This window comes from Candida theae, assembly GCF_024610275.1.
Source record: "Candida theae strain CBS 12239 chromosome Unknown scaffold16, whole genome shotgun sequence".
NCBI lineage: Eukaryota > Fungi > Ascomycota > Pichiomycetes > Serinales > Debaryomycetaceae > Lodderomyces > Lodderomyces theae.
This window is the reverse complement of record NW_026261352.1, coordinates 166,671-189,451: the sequence shown is the minus strand read 5'-3', so window position 1 is coordinate 189,451 and position 22,781 is coordinate 166,671. Positions and strand designations below refer to the sequence as shown.

General features: G+C 38.9%; 10 protein-coding genes across 10 annotated transcripts; 4 read left to right on the top strand and 6 right to left on the bottom strand. All coding sequences in view use genetic code 12, as the record gives it.

Annotated features, from left to right (window-relative positions):
• Window positions 1-71: 71 nt before the first annotated feature.
• KGF57_000554 (t-SNARE syntaxin) lies at window positions 72-1,142 on the top strand (the record flags this gene model as incomplete). The annotated part of the gene is made up of 1 exon (XM_051755034.1): window positions 72-1,142. The coding sequence occupies one exon, from the start codon at window positions 72-74 to the stop codon at window positions 1,140-1,142; it is 1,071 nt and encodes a 356-aa protein (XP_051611015.1).
• Window positions 1,143-1,600: 458 nt separating this feature from the next.
• Window positions 1,601-2,290, top strand: SNF7 (ESCRT-III subunit protein; the record flags this gene model as incomplete). Its single annotated transcript, XM_051755033.1, has 1 exon — window positions 1,601-2,290. The coding sequence occupies one exon, from the start codon at window positions 1,601-1,603 to the stop codon at window positions 2,288-2,290; it is 690 nt and encodes a 229-aa protein (XP_051611014.1).
• Window positions 2,291-2,700: 410 nt separating this feature from the next.
• On the top strand, window positions 2,701-6,585 carry RPO41 (DNA-directed RNA polymerase; the record flags this gene model as incomplete). Its single annotated transcript, XM_051755032.1, has 1 exon — window positions 2,701-6,585. The coding sequence occupies one exon, from the start codon at window positions 2,701-2,703 to the stop codon at window positions 6,583-6,585; it is 3,885 nt and encodes a 1,294-aa protein (XP_051611013.1).
• A 238-nt stretch (window positions 6,586-6,823) lies between these two features.
• On the bottom strand, window positions 6,824-7,783 carry MOB2 (Mob2p; the record flags this gene model as incomplete). Its single annotated transcript, XM_051755031.1, has 1 exon — window positions 6,824-7,783. The coding sequence occupies one exon, from the start codon at window positions 7,781-7,783 to the stop codon at window positions 6,824-6,826; it is 960 nt and encodes a 319-aa protein (XP_051611012.1).
• Window positions 7,784-8,122: 339 nt separating this feature from the next.
• On the bottom strand, window positions 8,123-10,075 carry PSD1 (phosphatidylserine decarboxylase 1; the record flags this gene model as incomplete). The annotated part of the gene is made up of 1 exon (XM_051755030.1): window positions 8,123-10,075. One exon carries the CDS (start codon window positions 10,073-10,075, stop codon window positions 8,123-8,125), a length of 1,953 nt encoding a protein of 650 aa, XP_051611011.1.
• Window positions 10,076-10,743: 668 nt separating this feature from the next.
• Window positions 10,744-15,135, bottom strand: APC1 (anaphase promoting complex subunit 1; the record flags this gene model as incomplete). The annotated part of the gene is made up of 1 exon (XM_051755028.1): window positions 10,744-15,135. One exon carries the CDS (start codon window positions 15,133-15,135, stop codon window positions 10,744-10,746), a length of 4,392 nt encoding a protein of 1,463 aa, XP_051611010.1.
• Window positions 15,136-15,594: 459 nt separating this feature from the next.
• On the bottom strand, window positions 15,595-16,332 carry RPS16A (40S ribosomal protein uS9; the record flags this gene model as incomplete). The annotated part of the gene is made up of 2 exons (XM_051755027.1): window positions 15,595-16,002; window positions 16,312-16,332. 2 exons carry the CDS (start codon window positions 16,330-16,332, stop codon window positions 15,595-15,597), a joined length of 429 nt encoding a protein of 142 aa, XP_051611009.1.
• Window positions 16,333-16,760: 428 nt separating this feature from the next.
• RPL13 (60S ribosomal protein eL13) lies at window positions 16,761-17,369 on the top strand (the record flags this gene model as incomplete). Its single annotated transcript, XM_051755026.1, has 1 exon — window positions 16,761-17,369. One exon carries the CDS (start codon window positions 16,761-16,763, stop codon window positions 17,367-17,369), a length of 609 nt encoding a protein of 202 aa, XP_051611008.1.
• A 445-nt stretch (window positions 17,370-17,814) lies between these two features.
• On the bottom strand, window positions 17,815-18,147 carry RPP1A (ribosomal protein P1; the record flags this gene model as incomplete). The annotated part of the gene is made up of 1 exon (XM_051755025.1): window positions 17,815-18,147. The coding sequence occupies one exon, from the start codon at window positions 18,145-18,147 to the stop codon at window positions 17,815-17,817; it is 333 nt and encodes a 110-aa protein (XP_051611007.1).
• A 704-nt stretch (window positions 18,148-18,851) lies between these two features.
• On the bottom strand, window positions 18,852-20,156 carry KGF57_000545 (uncharacterized protein; the record flags this gene model as incomplete). Its single annotated transcript, XM_051755024.1, has 1 exon — window positions 18,852-20,156. The coding sequence occupies one exon, from the start codon at window positions 20,154-20,156 to the stop codon at window positions 18,852-18,854; it is 1,305 nt and encodes a 434-aa protein (XP_051611006.1).
• Window positions 20,157-22,781: the final 2,625 nt, after the last annotated feature.

Here is a 22,781-nt window from a genome sequence, read left to right as displayed (position 1 = left end):
TGAAAAGGCTAACGGACGTAACCAAGTCTTTACACTGGAAATATTCACACCACAGAGTGCTCCAAGAGAATATGTCTGCATCCATCCAGAATAGGACTGTAGAGTTCCATCAATGTGTCAATACCTATGAAAAGATCAACAGAAAACAGCAACATCAAAGCAACGCTAGGATAAAGCCCCAAGCTCAAGACCAACCACACAAAAAATCGCATTTCAGTCAACAAGCAAGTGTAATAGCCAAAGATATATCACACGTTACCGAACTTTTAAGTAAATTAGCATTATTGGCCAAGAGGAAACCCATGTTTGATGATAAACCAATAGAGATTGGAGAGTTGACTTATGTTATCAAGCAAGATATATTCAAGATAGAAACTAGTATTCAGAACCTTCAAAAATACATGAAGGGCGAGTCTTCAATAACCATAGATTCTCAAACCAGTCAATTTAGTAAAAATGTTCTTACTTTGTTGAATTCTAAAATGAAGAATGTTTCAGGTGAGTTCAAGAATGTGTTGGAAATTAGACAAAAGAACGAAATAATGAACAAGAATAGACAAGAAAATTTCTTATCGTCGGTGTCGAATAGTCGAAGATTGAATAGCGCGTCACCGTTGAATGTGGAAAGAAACGAATCTGCCAATGATTCATTAAGTAACTTGAATGAGAATCCGTTTTTGTTGGGCAGCAACACGGCCCAATCAAACAACAACAACAACAACAGCTACAACAGCTACAACAGCTACAACAAGTTCTCGGATGCTGACCCCGAAATTGTGTCACCTTACGACAATGGCCAATATCTCTCACTACCCGACCAACAACAGCAACAGATGTTGTTGATGGAGGAACAAAATTCTGGTCAACAATATTTACAACTGAGAAATAGAGCAGTTGAAAGTATAGAAAGTACAATCAATGAGGTGGGTAACTTGTTCCAGCAATTGGCTACTATGGTGAGTGAACAAGGAGAACAGATTCAAAGGATTGATGCAAATGTTGAAGATATAAACTTGAATATTAGTGGAGCTCAACGTGAATTGTTGAAGTACTATGCACACATTACGAGCAATAGATGGCTATTTTTGAAAATCTTTGGAGTGTTGATAATATTCTTCTTCTTGTGGGTGTTGGTGAGTTAACAGGGGGAGAAAATGAAGACAAGATACAGTTGTTCACATAGGAGGATATATAGGTGTATCTGAGAGTGATCAGTTTTAGAAAAGGTCGTGTAATTTGTTACATCTACTGCTTCTTTTTTTTTTTTTTTTTTTCTGTAGTGTCACACTCATACAGGTCCTGAACTCTCAAAAGATAAACCCCAATATACACCTAATTGAACATCATCAATCAGTAACGCTTGTCATTTATTCACAGTTAGAACAGTGTCACTCATCACTAAGCTTAAACAAAAGGCGGGAACAATTCTTCAAGCCAGGTTATTTTTTTTTTTTTTTTTGAAAGATAGACATATTAACGTTTGATTGCGCCATCCACAGTATACGGAGATAGCGCAACAATAGTCTTAACCACACCTTTTCATATCTAAGTTTCAACTACAAACATCACAAACGCATACTCTGTACTAGCACCAAAAACAATGTGGGGATACTTTTTTGGAGGAAACTCTCAGCAAAAGAAGGAGTTGCCAAAGAAGGCCATAGTTGAATTACGTGAACATATTTCAACATTGAACAAAAAGAAGAACCATTTGCAGCAACAAATGGACGACCAAGATCAACTTGCAAGGAAATATGTATCTTCAAAACAAACAACACTAGCCAAGAATGCGTTGAAGCGTAAAAAGGGGTATGAAACGAATTTGCTTAAAGTTGAAAATCAAATAGAAACGTTAGAAACTCAACTAGTATCTATTGAAGGTGCCAACTTGAACTTGGAAACAATGAAAGCAATGAAGCAAGGTGCTAAGGCAATGAAACAAATACATGGTGAATATGACGTAGACAAGGTTGAAGATACTATGGACGAAATAAGAGAACAAGTTGAATTAGCAGACGAGATATCTGAGGCTATATCAAGACCAGTAGGAAACGAATACGTTGACGAAGATGAACTAGATCAAGAATTGGCTGAGTTAGAGAATGAAAATAGGGAAGCAGAGAAGGAGAAAGTGAAGCCACAGAAGCAACAACAGCAACAACAACCGGCAGCAGTGCACAAAGAAGAGCAATTGCCATCATTCCCTGCCGTTAATAAGGCACAACCGGTCTCACAAGATGACGAAGACGAAGCTGCTTTGAAAGCATTACAAGCGGAAATGGGGTTGTGAGGAGGGAAAGCAGCACTGTTAACACCACTTCAGTTCTTTTGTATCTTTTTGTTAAGACTAGGTTATTAATTTTCAATATACACACATAGTAAGATGAAGTTTTATGCTACTACTCTCTACATTGTAATCTCGTGTGAGAGCATTACTCGAATACATAAATTTCTCTAACTAGATGAGATGGGATTATTACAGAGAGAGAAAAAGCAAAAAAAAAATAAAAAAAAAAATTAAAAAATTTCAAAAACCAGCTCTTAGCAGATATACACATTGGTCAACAACTACGAACTACATACCCAAAAACACAGCTTCATTTCACATTTGCATTTCTTCTTTGCATAGAGTAACCTTTTTTTTTTTTTAAATTCATTTTCCATTTTAATCCTTGTACATAGTCAACTTACTTTAATCACATGTTGGGGCTCAATAGATCATTACTACAAAAGTGTGCCAGGGCAAGGCTACAACTCAAAGCAAAGAGCGCTATCCGAGAACATACATCCATAGCAACTAACCCTGGATCAAGTACAATACCAACCCCGTCACTTTTTGCAAGTCGATTTCTTCAACCTTTGAAGGAGATAAACAACACCAGAGACAACTTAGTTGTCAACAGCGCCAACAAGATCACAAGTTCATCATATTTGGACCTACTACCCGACGCATACGAAATTGAAGAATCAGACAGAGAAAATAAACATTATACTTCCAAAACTGATGATGTCACGAGGAAACCATATGAAAGGGAAATCAATTACTTGAGAAACATGTTAGAGTCATTTTCGGCCGAAAGTTTCTTTGAGCGTACATTTCAAATCTTGAAATCGTTGTCAAAATTGGTGAATCAAGAAGAGCTCACTCAGTTTGGTAATAGGTCCTTAGAAGCAATAACGCGAGACCCTTCTATGAAACCAGAGGCTGTCAAGAAAGTTATCAAACAAATGGAGGAGTTTTGCAAGTTCAAACCTGATGAACGTACTGAAGCCATTGTTTTGAAGAGTGTTGTCCAAAATGGTGGTGACTTGAACGCTTATTTTGCTAATTTGAAGGATAGGCGACTGATTAAAAAGATTTTACGCAATACAGACGTAATTGGAGCTGACAATATGTTTCAAATTTTTGACTCCAAGGATATAGATATATCTTGTATCCCTGGGGAGTTGATGGAAGTATACAAGAATTACAAGTTGAACCAACAAGATGGTGAAGTGGTAGAAGATACGATCAAGCTACAGCAAAACATCGAAATTAATGCATTGGACAAGGAAAACTTGGATGAATTGTTACCAGTGGACTCGTTTGGGTTGAAGGTTGTCAGACATTCCTTACTAGGTCTCAAACCAAACCCCGAGCTAGCTGTTCATTTCACAAGCGAGATCGAAGAGATTGTAGCAGATTTGGGCGAAGAAACAAGAAAGGAAATAAAAGATGGGAAACTCAACTATCATGACATTTATAAACGATTGCAAACAGATGAACAGAGGACAACATACGATGAAGCTCTTGAAGCGTTCAATATGGAGAGACAAAGACAAATTGAAATTCGAGGCATAGAAGGAGCAAAAGAGAAATGGAAGCACGACTTTGAAGAAGCACAAAAAAGAGGGGATCTCAACTTGAACAAAAGCATGAATGCACAATGTTACGACTGGTACCAAAAGCTAATACCATTGATTGAAAAAGAACACGAATTGTGTAAAGCTTTGTTGAACGATGAGAAAGTAGAGTCCAAAGATGATATTACAACAGCCAAAGAGCGAGCATTTTATGCCCCATTTTTGATCAAAGTTGGGGCTGATAAAGCAGCCGTTATAACAATTTTGGAACTTTTGAAATTGAATGCCAGTGGTGGTACATATGGAGGAATGAGAGCAGCTAAAGCGGTTGAATCAGTGGGAAGGGCTATTGAACAGGAATTTCGGTCAAGCAATTTGGCAAATCAGGAATACAAGATGTCTGTTAGTCGAAAAGTGGCTGGATCATCCCAAATGAAGAATATTGTTCGCAAATCAATCGACTCTTTGGAAGAAGAGGATCCAGAATGGGATCGTGCTACGAGAACGAGAGTTGGTGGAGTTTTGATTTCATTTTTAATGGCTATAGCTAAAGTCAAAGTTAGAAAACAAACATCAAATGGACCAATTGAAGATTACCACCCAGCATTCTACCATGGTATGCAATTTCTAGGAGGTCAAAGATTTGGAGTTATCAAGGTACACAATGAAATTTTCAAGCACTTGTCAGGCACATCGTTTATCGAAACCATTCAACCACAATCGTTGCCCATGTTGGTGAAACCAAGACCATGGGAGTCATTTTACGGAGGAACTGGATTGTATTCAAAGAGCCCCTTGGTCCGGATGAAAGATGCTCCGGAAACTGAAGCTTACGTTAAAGCAGCCGCAAAGAGAGGTAACTTGCAAGAAGTATTTGATGGGTTGAACGTATTGGGAACCACTGCCTGGACCATCAACAAAAAGGTGTTTGATGTGATATCCCATTATTGGAACAAAGGTGATGAGTTTCTCACAATCCCGCCAGTTCTAGAGTCAGCGAAATTCCCGCCTAAATTGAGCCCCGATGCTGATCCTTCTGAAAGGTTTGATCATGCAAAAGCCACCATCAAAGCAGTCCGCGAGTTTTCTTCCCTGAGGTCTCAACGGTGCGATTACAACTATAAGCTTGAAATCGCACGTGGGTTCATTGGAGAAAAATTGTATTTCCCACATAATCTCGACTTTAGAGGTAGAGCATATCCAATATCGCCTCATTTGAATCATTTGGGTGGAGACTTGACTAGATCATTGTTCTTATTCTGGGAAGGTAAAGAGTTGGGAGAACGCGGATTGGAATGGTTAAAAGTCCAATTGGCCAATGTTTATGGTGTTGATAAAGCACCCATTCTGGAGCGAATCCAATTTGCTACTGATCACATAGAGGAGGCCATAAAGTCAGCTAAGGATCCCTTGAACCACAAGTGGTGGACCAAAGCCGAAAAACCATGGCAAGCATTGAGTGTTTGTTTTGAATTAGCCGAGGCGTATGCATTGCCTGATCCCACGAAATTTGTATCTTATTTGCCGGTACATCAAGATGGTACATGTAATGGACTTCAACATTATGCTGCATTGGGTGGTGATATCGAAGGTGCAAACCAAGTCAATTTGAATCCATCTGACAGACCTCAAGATGTGTATACATTTGTTTCTAAATTGGTTCAAAATAGAGTCAATGCTGATGCTGAAAAGGGTCACGATATTGCCATCTTTTTCAAGGATAAAATCAAGCGAAAAGTTGTTAAGCAAACTGTTATGACTAATGTGTACGGTGTTACTTTTGTTGGTGCGTTGGCACAAATTAAGAAGCAAGTGGCTCAACATTTTGGTGAAGATCAAGATGGGCATATATACACCAAGTACCTCACCAAACAAGTGTTTGAATCGATTAGAGAGTTGTTTGAAAATGCTCATTTGATTCAAGATTGGTTAGGTGAAGCCGCGAAAAGAATAAGTAAGTCAGTGTCGCTTGATTATGGTGAGACATCAAACAATCAAGTTGAGTTACATTCTTCAGCAGTCATTTGGACAACCCCCTTGGGTTTGCCTTGTGTGCAACCATATCGAGTAAACAAACATCATTCAGTTAAAACTTCGGTTCAAGATGTGCTCATTTCAAATCCATCAGGAACGTCAACGATTGATTCTCGAAAACAACAAGCCGGATTCCCACCAAATTTCATCCACTCACTAGATGCAACACACATGTTGATGACAGCGACTAATTGTGGAGAATCAGGTTTACAATTTGCATCAGTACATGATTCCTTCTGGACCCATGCTGCCAACATCGATGCCATGAATGAGATATTGCGTGAACAATTTGTTAGATTACATACGCAAAACCTTGTTCAAATTCTCCGTGATGAATTTGTTGAGCGGTACCAGAGATCGTATCAAATTTTGCATATCCCATTGACTCATGAATTGACACACAAGATTAAAGCGATCAAGAAACAATGGGCAACATCAATCAAAAGAGCGGTTACAATAACTGATGAGTTGTATATGGAAAGGAAAAGATTGGAGATGTTGCAATCAAATAATCCTGAAGAAGTTGAAGCTGCTAAACGAATGGAAACTACCATTAGTGTAGTTGACGGTTACAATCCATATGAGTTTTGTCAACCAATTAAACGCAAGGCTTATGATATCTTGGCGCCAATCCAATTTCCTGAAGTTCCACCAAAAGGTCAATTCGATGTACGAAAAGTTAAGGATTCTCATTACTTTTTCTCATAGATGACGCATTGAAATCGGAAAAATTCATTAAACAAAAAAAAAAAAAAAAAAAAAAAAATTGATTATAGAGGGTGCATTATACAACCACTTGTGTGGATTACATAGATAGGTCTTGTAAATACATAAAATTCCATACATTTTTTACGACAATGTCTGTTGATGGGAAAACGAATCCCAGGTAGTTTTGTTTATAGAATTCCTTGCCTCTGCTTCACCGCCCTCCCACCAACCTTTTCACTCAATTGATTTTCCCCAGAATTTCAAATTCATCAATCAAAGGTTGCAACGGCTCCAATTCCTTTTTATCCAACAAGTTAAACTCCTTGATAAACGAAATGAAATGAGCAAAAAATGAATTGAAATGAGCTTCCAAGCTCAAGTGAACAATCTTATCAAATTGATTGTAGTAAATAAAGGCAAATATCCGAAACATCTGTCGCGATATGTTCTTCACATCCTTTATGAAAAATTGAGGAAAGACAGCACCAGTCTTTGTCGGAAACGTTTCTTGATCGTTAATCTTGTTTGAAATCCACGTGATGACGTAGTCAATATACTGGCTAGCGGGTAAGTTGACCGCTTGGCCTGATCCGTCCACCCATAGATAATTCGTTTGACCTGCATTCATGGTGGGGAACTCGTTGGGGGTGACGAAATCTGAAACTAGCCCATAAAAGGAATCCAAGTTGCTATAGAATTCAAAAATGTTTAGTGCTAACCACTCATTCAAGTCGACGAATGCTGGGAGTTGGACTATAGTCTTGTATGAACCTTTAACCAAGGCAGTTTTGACATACGGTTCGCACATGAATAACGGTGGCTCCGAGATGGACAGTTGCAGTGCTTTCGATGCAACTGATTCGCTATACGACAGCCGCAGTTGCTGCAGTTGTTGTAGACCACCACTGCTATTTGCATTTCTAGACCGCTTGGAAGGGGAACCTTGGTACGATGAGGAAACATAGCCCACTTGATTGCGTCCTATTGTCGATATATTCTGACCACCAGCGCCCCCACCAGCTCCTCGTACAGGTGATGACGTGTGTTTGGAAGGTGAAGAGGGTACTTTGTTCGGTGATTGTGTCCTTCTTAGGGTATTACCAGATAGATTTGAATGTGAATATAATGATGTTTGTTCATCCTTTTTACTCTTTTTCGAGCTCCTACCTAGCCCTTTGATAGTGTTGAAAAAAGACATGTGTGTGTGAGGGTATTCCAGTGTAGAATTCTAATTTGTTATTCAATGAGAGAAACTTTTGATGAGAATTGACCCCCTTTGTAAGCTATTGTATAGGCTGTAGTTGACTGTGTTGTTTATTGATCTTTCTCACCGTTTTTGAAGAAAAGCAGAAAAAAAAAAAAAAAAAAAATAAAACACCTCAACCATTCACGTGATTCAAGAAAAGGAACCATTCAGATCTTTTGTCTACTAGTTACTCTCTTTCTACATTAAAGATAGCGTAGTCTAACAAAATCTTCCTATCTATCTAACTTCTTTTAACACCTTCTTTGAAGCTCTCTAAAGCTCTCTAAAGCCTTACACAAATTTCCCCAAAGATTGACCCACTTTGACTTTATCACCGACGTTAAGATCAAATTTGAAATTATCAGGAGCCTCAAATACTAAAACCACAGTTGAACCAAGCTTGAACCCACCCATTTCTTGTCCTTTAGACAACGGATATCCGCCCAAAATCCTACTTGCATTAGTATAAGTTGCTTCATAGACGGTGTTCTTTTTCAATTTCTTGCGTTTGCGTTCTTCAAGTTCTTGAAAAATCGTCGATGCTGAGTATTCTCGTTGCAATAAGGGGGTGGTTTCCAGAGCCGATCCAGATGTGGATGGAGCAGATGTAGTTGAAGAGGCAGAAGAAGAATAGGAAAACGATGGTTGCCCATTTCCATACACTTCCTCTTCATAATACAGATTTGTTTTCAAATCTTTGTCAAAATTCACGACAATTGATCCGACATTTGTTGCCCCCACTGGTACCATTGAGAAAAACCCATACTTCCAATATCCCAACAAGGCTACTCTCTCATTAAGCACAAATAAACCTTGTAACGTCTTTTGAAAAAATGGAGCCACTGAAAACAACTCTCCAATAAAATGACGACGCAAAGTTGCCACCCAGCTAGTTGGGGAATGGAAATGATGGTAGTCGCCTGGCGCCAAGTATATAACAGCAAAATACAATTGTTTATGACGGAAGCTCTCCAGTGGATTGGGGGCCAATTCTTCAGCTACCGCCAACTCTTTAGTAAAGGAAGCTCTATCACCTTTTGCCGTACCTTCTTTAACATCAGTGTAGCTTAATTCATTCATGTGGCTAGTGTTTTCACTTTCACCTCCAAGGATATCATCCACAGTGTACGAAATTCCATTCAATTTGGCAAACTCTTCATCTCTCTTGATCTTGGTTTCGTCATCACTGCCATCGTCATCAAATTGCGTAGAGTGTGTAGGCGCAGCCAACTTCCTAGTCGATGTAGTCCCCAACAACGCATCAATGGAATAAGTCATTCCCTTCACTTGTTCAATTTCTCCTTGATCAATGACACCAAATTTCAAAACTTTACCATCAGCAGGACTAACCAAGTCATCATCGGCAATTGGACGTACTCCTGGTTTCAAGGTTCGGTAAAAAAACTCAGACAAGTTCTTGTAGCTTTTCAAGTCAGGATTTTCCATTTCCTCCAAATTGACTCCAAAAATGGCTGAATATAGACGGTACGATGGAGATCTAAGAAACACAGGCAAATCAATAGAATTTACATACCCCCATAAACGTGACATTGTCTTCAATGGGAGAGTTGAATACGCATACAATTGCCAAGAGTGAGGTCTGATCTTGTATGGATTTTCATGTTCCTCACTACGGTCGTACTTGATCTTGGCTGCAACCCCACCCAACACAATAGATAACGAGGTGATGGTCCACCATTTCATGAATTTCCTCCGTTGTTGTCTTCTTGACCTGGCTTCACTTGAAAAGAATCTTTTATGGATTCTTTGAGTCTTGTTTTTGATTTTTTGATTAGCGGTTGAAAACAGTCTTTTGGAGATTCTAGGGAACGGTAATCTAGTAAAAGTGTAGTACGATCTACTACCGCTAACTGTGCTATTGTAGGTGATGCCGCCACTACCGCCATTACCACCGCCACCGCCACCGCCACTTCTCCCAATTCTAGACCAAGTGCTATAGTAAAACACACTTCTCTTAGGTCTAGGTATCTTGGGGAACTGATAATAGTAGTAGCTAAAATATCTTCTTTGGCTCTTGGTTTGTTGCTGTTGCTGTTGCTGTTGCGTCAGTTGTGACATTTGTGCCATGCGACTGGCACTAGACAATGGTTGTAGAATGTTTCTGGACTGTGTGTTGTAAAATTGTTGTTGTTGTTGATACATTGTCGAAGTGGATGATTTATTGTATTGCCATTTCAGACCAAGAGACTTTGACCAGCTGAAGCGAGGTGGTCTAAAAGCCATTTAAATGTAGTGAGTGTGTTTGTTGTAAAATGTCGTACCCGTCGTTGCGGTTACTCTGACTGTGGTCAATTCTCTATACTTCTAAGATGAGTAACTAAATGCACTACCAAATAGCAAACAGATGAGCAACACGAAAAGAAAGGTTTGTGTATAGACCAACTGTCTTTACCACCAAATTTAATGCGTAAAAGGAAGATGAAAACTGGTATGAAAGATAGTTGATAAATTTTGTTCCTGGCGGAAAGTAAAGCTGAGTTTTTTCTTTTTTCTTTTATTAGGGAATAATTGATCCTGTATATAACAATATATATATATGCAACCCTACTTTTTTTTTTTTTTTAACAACCACTAATATACAAAGACTGAAGAAGAAAAAAAATAAAAAAGATGAAGAAGAGGAGGAAGTGAAGGGAGATAGAAAGTGGGAAGAAGGTAACTGTTTTATTCTTTTCTACCTATCAACCTCTAATGTAATTTAACTATATGCACATGAGAGGTGTAACACAATTTCGTATCTCAGACTAATTTCACACGCGTATCCGAATTCAGGAACTGGTCGTGTGATGGTTAAAGAAATTACGAACAACAACACAAAACGGAAGACTCATTTATTTCAAAGACGAGAATAGTATCCAAGTTGTACGTAGGTGAACAAGACACACTCTTTTTCACGATCCTACCTTGTTCCACAACTTTTGCTTCAACTGGTTAATAAATTGTAACGGAACATAGTGAAGGTCGTCATTTTGGATACGAGTATTGGCATATTCAAACAACAACCTCAAATTCCAAATATCTTCAATAGATTCTGGCGACTCAACACTCTGAATCATCTTCAATTTATCATCAATTATGTTGAAGATTGTTAATCCAGAGTAAGAAACCTTCTTTTTGGACTCAAATTCATTTACCCAGATTTCTTTACTGTTTAAATCAACTGGTTCAAACAACGCTCCATTGATCACCAGCTGAGACTCAATATCAATGTTCCGACTTTTGTTTTGCAACATTGACCGAATGTTTGGTCGCAACAATTGATAGTTTTGCTTCTTGTAAACATAAATTGTCAACGACTGCTCAAAATTCTCCAAGATTTCTGACTTCAATTGACAATCAATTACAACTTGAAAATAATCAATCGAATTTGTACAGATTGTCTGTATATCGCCAATCTTGGGAAGCAAGCAAGGAGACAATTTCTCAATCACTTGACCATCTTTCATTGTTATTGTAATGGGAATCTTACAAGGTTCATTTGTCAGCACCTCCTTAACCACCAAACATCGTGATACAATAGCCAAGGCCCAGAAATGTCTCAAGGCTTGTAAATGAACTTCACATTCACTATTTTCCTTGGGAAATACGGGATACAAACTAGTGACCAAACTGGCAATGCCAAACAACGAATCATCAAATGCCATTTGTCCACCACCAAGAAATAAGAACCCCAAAGCAGTATTTATAGCCATATACCCGCCATATCCCATAGACTTACTAGTGTCATTATGCAATACACGCAATCGTTGGAAAACTTTTAAATCGCCAGTTGCAGCCATGATTAAAGACGCACATAGGGCCAACATGTTTTGAACATTTATAGCAGCATTGTATGCAAGTTTCTCATCATAATTGTTTGCAGACTTACTCGTTAATAACATCATCTTGTCAAGGTAATACAAAATAGTATCCCTTGCTTCTATGTTGGAGGATGAAGCATATCTCAATGCCATTGCCAAACAAGAGCCTCCCAAGATGTTGAAGAAAATAAGACCATCGCTGTCCAATCTATTGAATCCATTCGTCTTGTTGAACTCGTCAAGTACGACTTTGGGTATTTGTGATTCCACCCAATCACGCGACGACCTTATTTTACTCCAAGTTATCAAATTTGTTGCCATACAACGAAGAAACAATAAATCAGGTCTTATATAATCCAACAACTGTTCGGATTCGGGAATAGCCAACTTGTCAGCAACATTTGAATTTTCAGTCTTGAGGTAAATCAAACACAACGCAACGATAGCTCCACAGCACGACTTGTCCAATTCCAATCTTGGTTGATCGTGCTTCACAAACGTTGCAACTGCCATTAATTTGTCAACAACATGAGTATCATTGAGACCCTTTAAATCATCACCTTTACCTAAATTCACAAACCCCAATGCCAACCCTGAAGCCAATCTATATCCCTCATGAATTTGTTCCAGATCATTTTGGAAAACACAACCGGTAATTTGAGAAAGTAAAATTTCGCTCATTCTACGATGCTGTGTTTGCAAGTAAAGCAATCCGATACCGATCAATCCCGCCGTTTGAACCGTAACGGGTACATTCAAATCATTTGCCCCTTGCGGCAACAATGCAACTGCATGAACAGACAATACTTTCGTCAATTTGTTGTCCATAGTGCCACGTAGACTAGCCGCCATCCCAATTAGCAACCCCACGCTCGTTAATGGATGCTTTGGACCTAAATAATTGTAAATATGCCATTCCTCAAGCTTCTTCAAATGACCATTCAACCCTAGTCCATATAAAAATCCTGCATGCTGTGAGTTTAAATCGGGTGGCTTGTTGAATATCATCCAGCTTCCTGAGATCCCCTTTGAATCCTTGGCAATACTTAAGCTTGAAGAGACACCATTGTGGAAATGTCCCCATTCCAATAAGTCTTGAGATATGCTATCTTCAGAAGGAATAATGGTTGTCATTGTTGGCGAAATCAAGGTGTTTAAATTGAATTTCGGAATTGGATATTTTTCTGTTAGCAAGGGTTTGCGTCCACCATAATTCAACGCTGCGCGTCCCATAGGTATAGTCAAAGTTCTTATAGCTACCACACCTGCCAACTTTCTTTGAAGCAAAAGAAGATCATATTCACTAACTGACTCATCAGTTTTCAAAAACGCTGTTTGCATTTTTGTTTGATGTAATAAAGTCGTGATCTCAAAGTATCTGCGATCTTGATCAAATATTAATTTAGTAATGCCCATGCGTTTCGCTTCTGATTGATCATCCCACGATGATACAATTTCACTGGAAGTGAGATTTTTTATTAATGATTCGATATCATTACAAGCAGTTTTTTCAACAACGGAGTCGCAATATAGATCGTTAGACAAGAGTTTTTTCAAATCCTCACGTCCGGTTAATGATAATGAGTCCGATGTCCATTCAAATGTGGGCTGTTCTTGAGAAACCAGCAATGCTTCTTTTAAGGGTATAGCAACTCCGAATGGAAATGTTTCGAGAGAAGTCACGTCTAGATCGCTCATCATATCAACCAAATGAGCTGGCCCATATTGTGAAGACACGAGAACCTCAAAAAGCTTTAAAACCACATTTGTCACCGGGGTTACAATTGCATCGATGGAGTCGCTTTCTTCAACTAGTTGCGAAAACGATAGATATGGCACAATGTTATTAGTAAATAAACTAGCCAATGAATGGAATAGATTTGGTGGCGATTGAATGATTTGTAGCAGGAGAAATTTGATTGATTTATCTAGGTTGCACGTGGTATTGTAGTAATTAACCCACTCATCTGGCCAGCCCATCCAAATGGTCAACTGGCTCAACAAATTGCCTAGCCGTTTCAAGTAGCTCCCTTTAGTAACATCCAATTTGTATTCTTCTCGAAGCAAATGCAAAGACACAACAATGTACGGTATCAAGTCCTGCAAACTATAGTTAACAAGTGCACTTTCGCGAAGGGCTTTGGCTTGTGGCAAAAGATTTGTGATTTCATTGACTGTGAATTGAAAATCGCCCGGAAATGGGACGGATAATGACAACAAGGCTATAACCAATGCGTCCCATTCTGACCCACAGTTGTTGTAGGCCGTTCGCCATAACAGCCAAAATATTTGGTCAACGGTTGACCCTGACAAGTATTTGAAGCATCTCAAACACGACAGGACCAAGTCGGATACTGGCTCTAATATCACCTTCACTAATCGAACAGAATCATTTTTGAGTCGAAGCGCAACTCTCCCATTAAATGAGCTTAGAAGCATATAAGCCGGTAGGTTTGTGTTACATCCAGTACGTAGCTCTAGGAACGGATTTACAATGAATAAGCCATCATCAGTCAAGACTATCAAATTGCCTTCGAAATTGGAATTCAATGGGATGCAATCAAGACACAGACACTTGTAACTAGACAGACTTTTTGAATACGAGTTGTAGCGGTGCACGTGTAGCTCTTGTTTCAATTTGTTGACCACCACAATTCCTTCTTGATTTTCAAAGCGTATACTGAATAATTTGACATGGTTTCTATTGAGTTTGCTTTCTATGCTGTCAATTTTTGACAATATGACATCTTTACGCATACTTGACAGAGGGGGTTGTTCAGCATTGAGGACCCTTGCGTTAGACAACAATGTACTTGTCCTATTCTCCAGAATGAAAATTTGGCTGAGCTTTGGCTCAGTGTACTTGCTAGAGGATGCCGACATCGAGTAATACTTCTTCTTCTGCTGTTTGCTTGAAGACTTGGTGTTCAGTTTGAAGTTTCGATTTGAGTTTTTCACTTGGTAAACGTTAATTTCCCCGTTAATGAATGTGGTACATAATGAAATCCCATTATCTCGTTGGTTGAAAGTGGTGACGTATTCATGACTAGAAAAGGAGCTATTTGTATCTGTATCAACAAACTTCAAGTCGAGATTCTTGTTTATCAAGTAGAGTTCTGTTTTGGTTTGCAAAACCAAGCCCCTTTCATATTCCTTGACCAATGCAACATCAAATGGTAAATGTAAAGTGAATACTTTCCCACTTGGATAGTAGAAGTTGATGTATTTTCTGAAGCAGATGGCCATTATCTGGGTAGGCACATCTTGTATCAAAAAAGTGGTAACACATGCTTTTACAATGTTGTCTTCAAACTTCAAGACTCTATTGATCAAAAGACCATTGTAAACGGTCACAGTGTTACCTTTGATAACCAACAACACATTGTTATCACAAAGCACAACATTTTCGCAATCAATTGGGAGCTCTAACTCATCTTGATAATCAATAACTGGAGTAGTGAGCAGCTGTTGGACATTAGTCATGAAAGTGACGGGCTTTTGGTTGTAAATAGACCTTGTTGTGTTGCTAGCTCAGACAATTGGTAAACAAAACTAAGCCAACTCGCGTACTATGCTGCTACCAATCCTTTCGCAGATACTCCAAAGCAGTTGCGAGCTTTCTGCGTTTAAAGACAGCTCTGAAGCTCCCACACGTTATACCATACACATTCAGATACTCTAAAATATTTTCCGTTTTATGTATTAATAAACCAGTAAAATATTATATAAACCTAACAACACATGAATATAAAAAAAAAAGGACTATGTAATAATTTACAGTTGATTGTGATAATTGGTGATTCTTGCAAATGATAAGATGAAAACAAGAATATTGGGACAGGGAATTGTGTATACCATATCCCCCTTTTCGTTTTTGATGTGACCGTTTCGTAACAATGTTTTCTCTCCTTCTTGATTGTAGTGATGATGTACATAAATTCCTTAACGGTAAGATTTTTGGAATCTTGCTCTGGCACCACGACCACCGAACTTCTTTGGCTCCATTCTTCTTGAGTCAGCAACCAACAAGGTCTTGTCGTATGAAGCAAAGATCTTTTTCAATTCGTTCTTTGAAGCTTCGTCAACGAACTTTTGGTGGTAAGCAACCAAACCTTTAGCAATGGCTTGTCTGATGGCGTAAACTTGTGAAATGTGACCACCACCGTTGACTTTGACTCTGATGTCGATGTTTTGGAATTTGTCCAAACCAACCAAGGTCAATGGTTCGTAGACTTTGAATCTCAAGATTTCTGGTTGAACCAAAGTGATTGGAGAACCGTTGATTTTGATTAAACCCTTACCGTTCTTGACATGGGCAACGGCAGTAGCGGTTTTCTTTTTACCGAAAGTCTATAAGTGATAAAGTTAGTACTTTGATCCTGGCGGAGGCCGATGGAGATTAGTGGAGCTGGGAAGTTTGTGGAAACGCGGCAAAGTTGAACGAAATAAAGGTTCACCTGCCACTCGTTTAGACTCACCTAATCGGTCTCTCTTGAAAACTGCTGTGTTAGCCAAGGAACATCAAGTGGTGGGCTCTTTCTCTTTGTTCATTTTTGACTAACTTGTTTGGACTTTTCCACCTTGTCTCTTATCAAATTCTCCCGTCACCTGTCTCTCCATTCCTCGTCATCACCTGGTGGCGGCAACATGTGTACATACTTGAACTGATTGAGTTGACATTGTTGTGTACTAGACCTAGTTCTATTGCAGGGTGACAGTCTGAAATTTTTTTTGTCAATGGAAAATCCAAAAAGTTTGAGAGTGTTTGGTGCGTAATACTAGATTGTTTATACTGCATAGTAAAGTGCATATTAAACAGCAGAGTTTCTCACTTTGATTTCAGGGCTGTAACCCTACTCACTTTTTCCACCGAAATAATTCCTTGTCTTTTTTGTTTTTTTTTTCTTTTGTCTGCTTCACGTTAAAAACACTTGTGTAGGTAGCGCTTCCCCTGTTTCCTTACCACTATGCAGCCTTACACACACATACACACACACACTCTCTCTCTTTCTGTTTGGTTCTCTGAAAATTTTTAGAAACAGAAAAAAAAAAAAGTCTTAAGCAGATTCGATCAAGTCCTTACTGACCACCATTCCTCATCAACAACAATGGCTATCGCAAAGAACTTACCATTATTGAAGAACCACTTCAGAAAACACTGGCAAGAAAGAGTCAGAGTCCACTTTGACCAAGCTGGTAAGAAGGCTTCAAGAAGACAATCTAGATTGAGAAAGGCTGCCAAGATTGCCCCAAAGCCAATCGACAGTTTGAGACCAGTCGTTAGAGCTCCAACGATCAAATACAACAGAAAAGTCAGAGCTGGAAGAGGTTTCACTTTGGCTGAAATCAAAGCTGTTGGTTTGACTCCAAAATACGCCAGAACCATTGGTATCTCAGTTGACCACAGAAGACAAAACAAGAGTCAAGAAACTTTTGAAACCAATGTCCAAAGATTGAAGGAATACAAGTCCAAATTGGTTATCTTTGACAAGAAGACCAAGGCTTCCGAAGCTGTTTCTTACGAACAAGTCTCCACCTCCGCTACTTTCCCAATTGAACAACCAGCTATTGAACAAGGTACCAGAGCTGTTGAAGTCCCAGAGCAATCTGCTTACAGAACTTTGAGATTGGCTAGAAACGAAAAGAAGTACAAGGGTATTAGAGAAAAGAGAGCTAAGGAGAAGGCTGAAGCTGAAGCTGAAAAGGCCAAGAAGTAAATGGAGCATTAAAAAGGTGTGCGAGAGAGAGAGAGAGAGAAAGAGAGAGGGATAGTTTTCATAGCAGAGAGACTGAGAGATGAATGTGGATGACGATGATGTACATTAATTCAAAACACCACCTTTCATGTTTTTAACTATATATATACAATCTGGTTAATAAATTAAGGGTATACAATAAACTCAATCTTGTATAACAGAGATGGCGTAAACATTGTAAAGATGTTATATGTAGAAGTGTACAAAGACCAGTTGTCTCGGTATGTGGTGACTGATTACACAAGTCTACTCTACAATAACCTTTCAGAATATTAGGCAGTATTTATTTATACAGAAACCTCTATTCACCCATAAGTATATGGCGTTCAACAGACTCTCCGAATTAGTAATAAAACGTAATGTCCCCACCCCACTCTTGGCCATCCACTGTGTTTCTTCAGCATGCTTAATCGAACAAACCGAATCCCATGTCATCGTCAGACTCTTCCTTGGCTTCTTCTTCCTTCTTTTCTTCAGCAGCAGCTTCACCACCGGCAGCGGCAGCGTCACCACCAGCAGCAGCACCAGGAGCGGCACCGGCAGCTGGAGCAGCGGAGAAGTTGAAGAAGAATTCCTTCAAGTCCTTTCCTTCCAAAGCCTTGGAGAACAAATCAGCCCAGATACCTTCGACTTCGACGTTGGCTCCCTTGGTCAAGGCCAACAATTTTTCAGAAGTGATTTCGATATCGGCATCAGCCAAGATCAAAGCAGCGTATGATAAAGCAGTTTCAGTAGACATTTCTTATAATGTGTGATGTAGTAACTAGAGATAATCAAATTAAGCAAAGCAGACTATTTCTTAGTTTGGTGACGTAAAGGAAGAGAGAGAGAGAGAGAATGGTTCATCAGGTTTGGTCGTTTGTTGCAGATGTAGGATTTTTTTTTTTCACATCACAGCGCGCACACTAAAAAATGAGCACGTGCGATTATCTAGGGCTAAATTTCGATTTTATATCTGGTTGCAAGTCGTCATCAGGACTTCACTTCGGGCACAGCTTCGAATAAGTAATCATACATTCCATCATACCCTTAAACTTAATCAGATGGAGGTCACGGTATCTCTAACCACAAGCTTTAGTGTTTTGTTACCTCGTGTTTGTGCGTAAATGTAAATGCGGACTGGCATTACCATTTCTCAGGAACCAAATATACAAGCCAGTCTCAAGTAATATTCTGCCGTGGCCTCACTTTTAAATTGAGGAAACTGAAGGAGTGACTTTGTACATTTGGAAACTGTTTCCGCAGCTTTCGAGTTTGAAATTATTTGGCTGCGAAATTCTGAAGAAAAAAAAAAATCAGAGAGAGAGAGAGAGAGAGAGAGAGAGAGAGAGAGAGAGGGCAAAGTCCCGACCTTTTACAAGATCCAAATCTGATCATATATAAACAGATTTCCTGAACTATTTTCTGTACTTATCTACATCAACTAAGTACTATAACACCTCTTTACTTAATCAATTCTTCCTCTTTGGCTACCTCATTCAAAGCCTCAATCAACACATCACTAGCATAGTCGTAATCAGACAACTCATTATAAACTTGGCAAGAGTATCGAGCTAACAACTTGCCATTATGAGCAATACACGGAGTATAAGCCTTCTTGGCAAAACACTTTGCATAAATCTTATTGTCATACTTGCTCCAGTTTTCAATAAAGTCTGGCACATCGACGGGGACAGGAATTGTCACCATTGTGCTAATTTGAGTAGCATGTTTTTGATCCAATGCAGTCGTGTTCCATTTCTTGCCAACAAGCTGTCCTACTTGCACAGCCAAGTTGTGACAATAATCATAGATGGCCTTTTCACCTCGGCACACTTGTTGTCTAAATTCAATGGCATATGGAATAACATCAATGGAGGCGAAATTCTTTGTCCCATTGAAATAGAACCTATCAATCAATCTATTTTTTTCATCTTCGTTGGATAAATCAACAGTTGATGGTAGATAGGAATGGCTGATGGGAAGCGTATGGATATATTTGTGGTACTTGGGATCAACATACAACACTGCACAACCAAACGGGACAAAAAACCACTTGTGCAAGTTGCTCACATAGAAATCAGGCTTGAGTGCAGACAAGTCCTGAGGAATACAGCCTATTCCATGAGCGCCATCGATCAATGACAAAATTTTGTATTTCTTGCACAATTGTATCATCTGCGCGTGAGGAAAGACAACTCCAGGCATGGATGATATTGTGTCAAACATACACATTTTAGGTTTTGCCTCCTTAAACACCTTTTCAAACATTGATAAAACCTCTTTATCAGCAATGGGATAGTTGAGCTCAACAACGTGGAATTCAACATCATACTGATCTTTTAAAAACCTGACGGTTTTTCCACACGCACCATATACTGTGCTTTGGATAACTATGGAGTCACCTTTTTGTAAAGGGAAACTTCTCAAAACGGTGTTGATGCCCGTGGTTGCATTATCAACAATAGCCAAATTATGGTAGTCGCAATTCAAAACTTTGGACAACGCTTCTAAGCTGTGTATGTAATTTTGCTTTTGTTCTTCTTTCAAGTACTTGTCGGGGTAGGAAGCATGTTTCGTAATAAATTCCAAGTACTTTTCGTGGACCGGAGTAGGTGTCAAGCCATACGAACCATGATTCACTGGGTAAACGTCCGGATCCAAGTTGGTAAAGTACTTTGCTCTAAACTTTTTGCCAAATTTCTCCATCGGTGCTGGTTGTGTCTTTGACGACGTGAGTGATAATTGATTAATTAATGAGGAAAACATGGCCGAGGATAGTGCCGGTAGTTATATAGTCACTCTTTTGAAGATGAGACAGCTTTAGTTCAGTTTGTGCTTAGAGTCGCCAGGATGAATCACCACAAATGTTTAACAGGGAAAGAAGATGACTCACTAATTCTATAAAAGGCGATTAGTCTAGCAAGGTGGTTGAGATTTTGCACTGCTCAAGCAAATTCGTGTATCTTTTGACATGACTAATAGTTTACTCCTTGGTTCAGTTAAATTGCTTTTCTATACGAGCGAGACACATGTGACTCAAAAACTCCACAGTAGATAAGATTAATGATTTAGTACCGCAGAGAAGACGCTACCAAATGACTCTAAACCATGGCATTATGACGTTTTTTTGGAAAAGGTAAAAAAAAAAGAGAGTTACGAGTTGGTTGGAAAACTTGTTGAGCCGGGGTAGAGACGCTCACCAGGGAAGGGGGTAAAAGTTGTGTTTTGGATGAAATCCTGGTTTACACTCTGCCAGTGCCAGGAGTTTTCTATTTCTTCCATCGTTTGGTGTTGTTGGTTTGAGTCCGTCACGTTCTCTCAGTTGACTAAAATCTCGAATTTCAATTTAGCGAGGAGAGTGGAGCACTGAGCGATTGCAACTGAAGAGGAATGATTTGTTTGTCTGAACATTTTACTAGGATGCGTTTATAGGGAGGTTGGCAAACGACGAGCCATCCCGACAAGCAATGTAGCTGGAAAAAAAATACAAACTGGAGAACACGGCCGAAAAGAATTGTCACTTCGATTGCAAAAGAATTGCACTTTCAAAGCCGTCAGTCCTTAATTGCAAAAGCATTCCTCAAACAAGGATGATCATTGTATGCACACTCTCTATTGTATTCTTTAGTCTATTGTCTTTTTTACAATTACATTTTACATTCTACACTTGTTTATTTATCATTTCATTTCATACGTTTTTTTTTTTTTTTTTTTTAACAAGTGGTTACTGAAAATGGAATGTAGTTTACTGAATTGGGAATTGGGCACAACTGAAGTAGGTTTACTACTACAGGACTAATACTTTTGCTTTCATATTGAATCTCCAGTAACCGAAGAAAAAAAAAAAAAAGAAACGAAGGTTGACGATAAACCCGAAAGTTATGTTCTTGTTTTTATTATTTTTATATTTTTTTACACGACTGAATCTCTTTATTGAGAAGTTGTGGCAGATGTAGTCCCTTCACTAGGGTCTAGACAACTTGAGGTATACTACATTCCGCAACACTTGCGTGGTTGCAACCAATTCTGCACTTCAAACAATTCTAGAATCCGGAACGTCTTATCTTACTCGGAAAAACACAAATGTACATGTTACACGCGCGGACAATTTGATTCGCGCCATGGATTTTTATTTGCCCATGCAAGTCACAAAATGTTTCCTCCACAATGTGTGCGTGTATCAAGAGAGACGGAAGTTGTATAACAGTTTGTTGCGAAATGTGAAGAATACAACTAAGAATATCCAGAAATGAAACAGCGGCACGTGTGTTTCAATTGTGTTGATTGCAATCGCCATGGTTAGAAATTGTCTCTATCGTGTCTTGATTGGCTATATTTTTGGTATACTTTTAGTTCGGATTAATTTTCAAAGCGTTTAGATAGAACCTTAAATTTTTTTAATTGTGGCTCGCTCTATATTCTCATTAATTTTTATTTTAGTTGACTTTGAAATAATTGGGTTTTGCTCATAATGAAGTTGAGAGAATTTCATTTTAAATGTAAACACCTACAGAGCAACCATTTAGCCCACTCTGCATAAATAGATAATAAGCTTAACACAAAAGAACATAAGAATTTATAATACGCGAAAGGGGCGGAGGTACTTGTCGTTGTTTGAATAGATTATTAATAGGTCTTAGAGAGAGAGAGAGAGAGAGGAAAGAGAGAGAATGATGTAATTGCAGAGAAATGACAATAAACAAAGGTCAAATCATAGACACAATGGAATTAGGTTTACTTTTTCGGGACTAGCTAGCTTTGTGCTGTTGCTATAGTACGCGCTCACCACGTCACTTGCTATTAGGCTCGAGAATTCTTCAATAGATGTGGGTTTTGGCAATTGTGAAGGGAAAGGTGAATCGTTTGAAATTCTGTAGATTATTTGGTATCTTTGATATTTTTTTTTTTATATGCACTCTCTATTGTTTCTTGACTAATAAATAAAAAAATAAAGATTTAAAGGAAATGGTAGGTGATTTTTAACATCTAATAGTAGGAGAGAGTGTTCTCTGTTGTGAGAAAAGTTGGGCTCGCTGGGAGGTCATGTCTTGACCTTCAATCACCAGCAACTATCAGACAACGGAATGGTGGGGAAGACGAAGACGAAGAGAGGCAGAAAAATTATAAGCCAAGAAGGAGGGAATTTCTTTTCCCCCTTTTGATTTAGTGTAACTTCTGCTACTACCACAATATGAACCACGCGCTACACGGTCCAAAACGAGTTTCAAAAAGATACAACTGATAGAGTACTTATAGGGGTATTGATGGAGGAGTCGGCGCGGGGGAAATCATCGTATGAATGCTTCATTATAAAGCTAGAATTGCGCCCTGATGACCTGAGAAATGAGTTGCAACTTTGGGACTTCAAAAGGAGAGGATGATACACACACA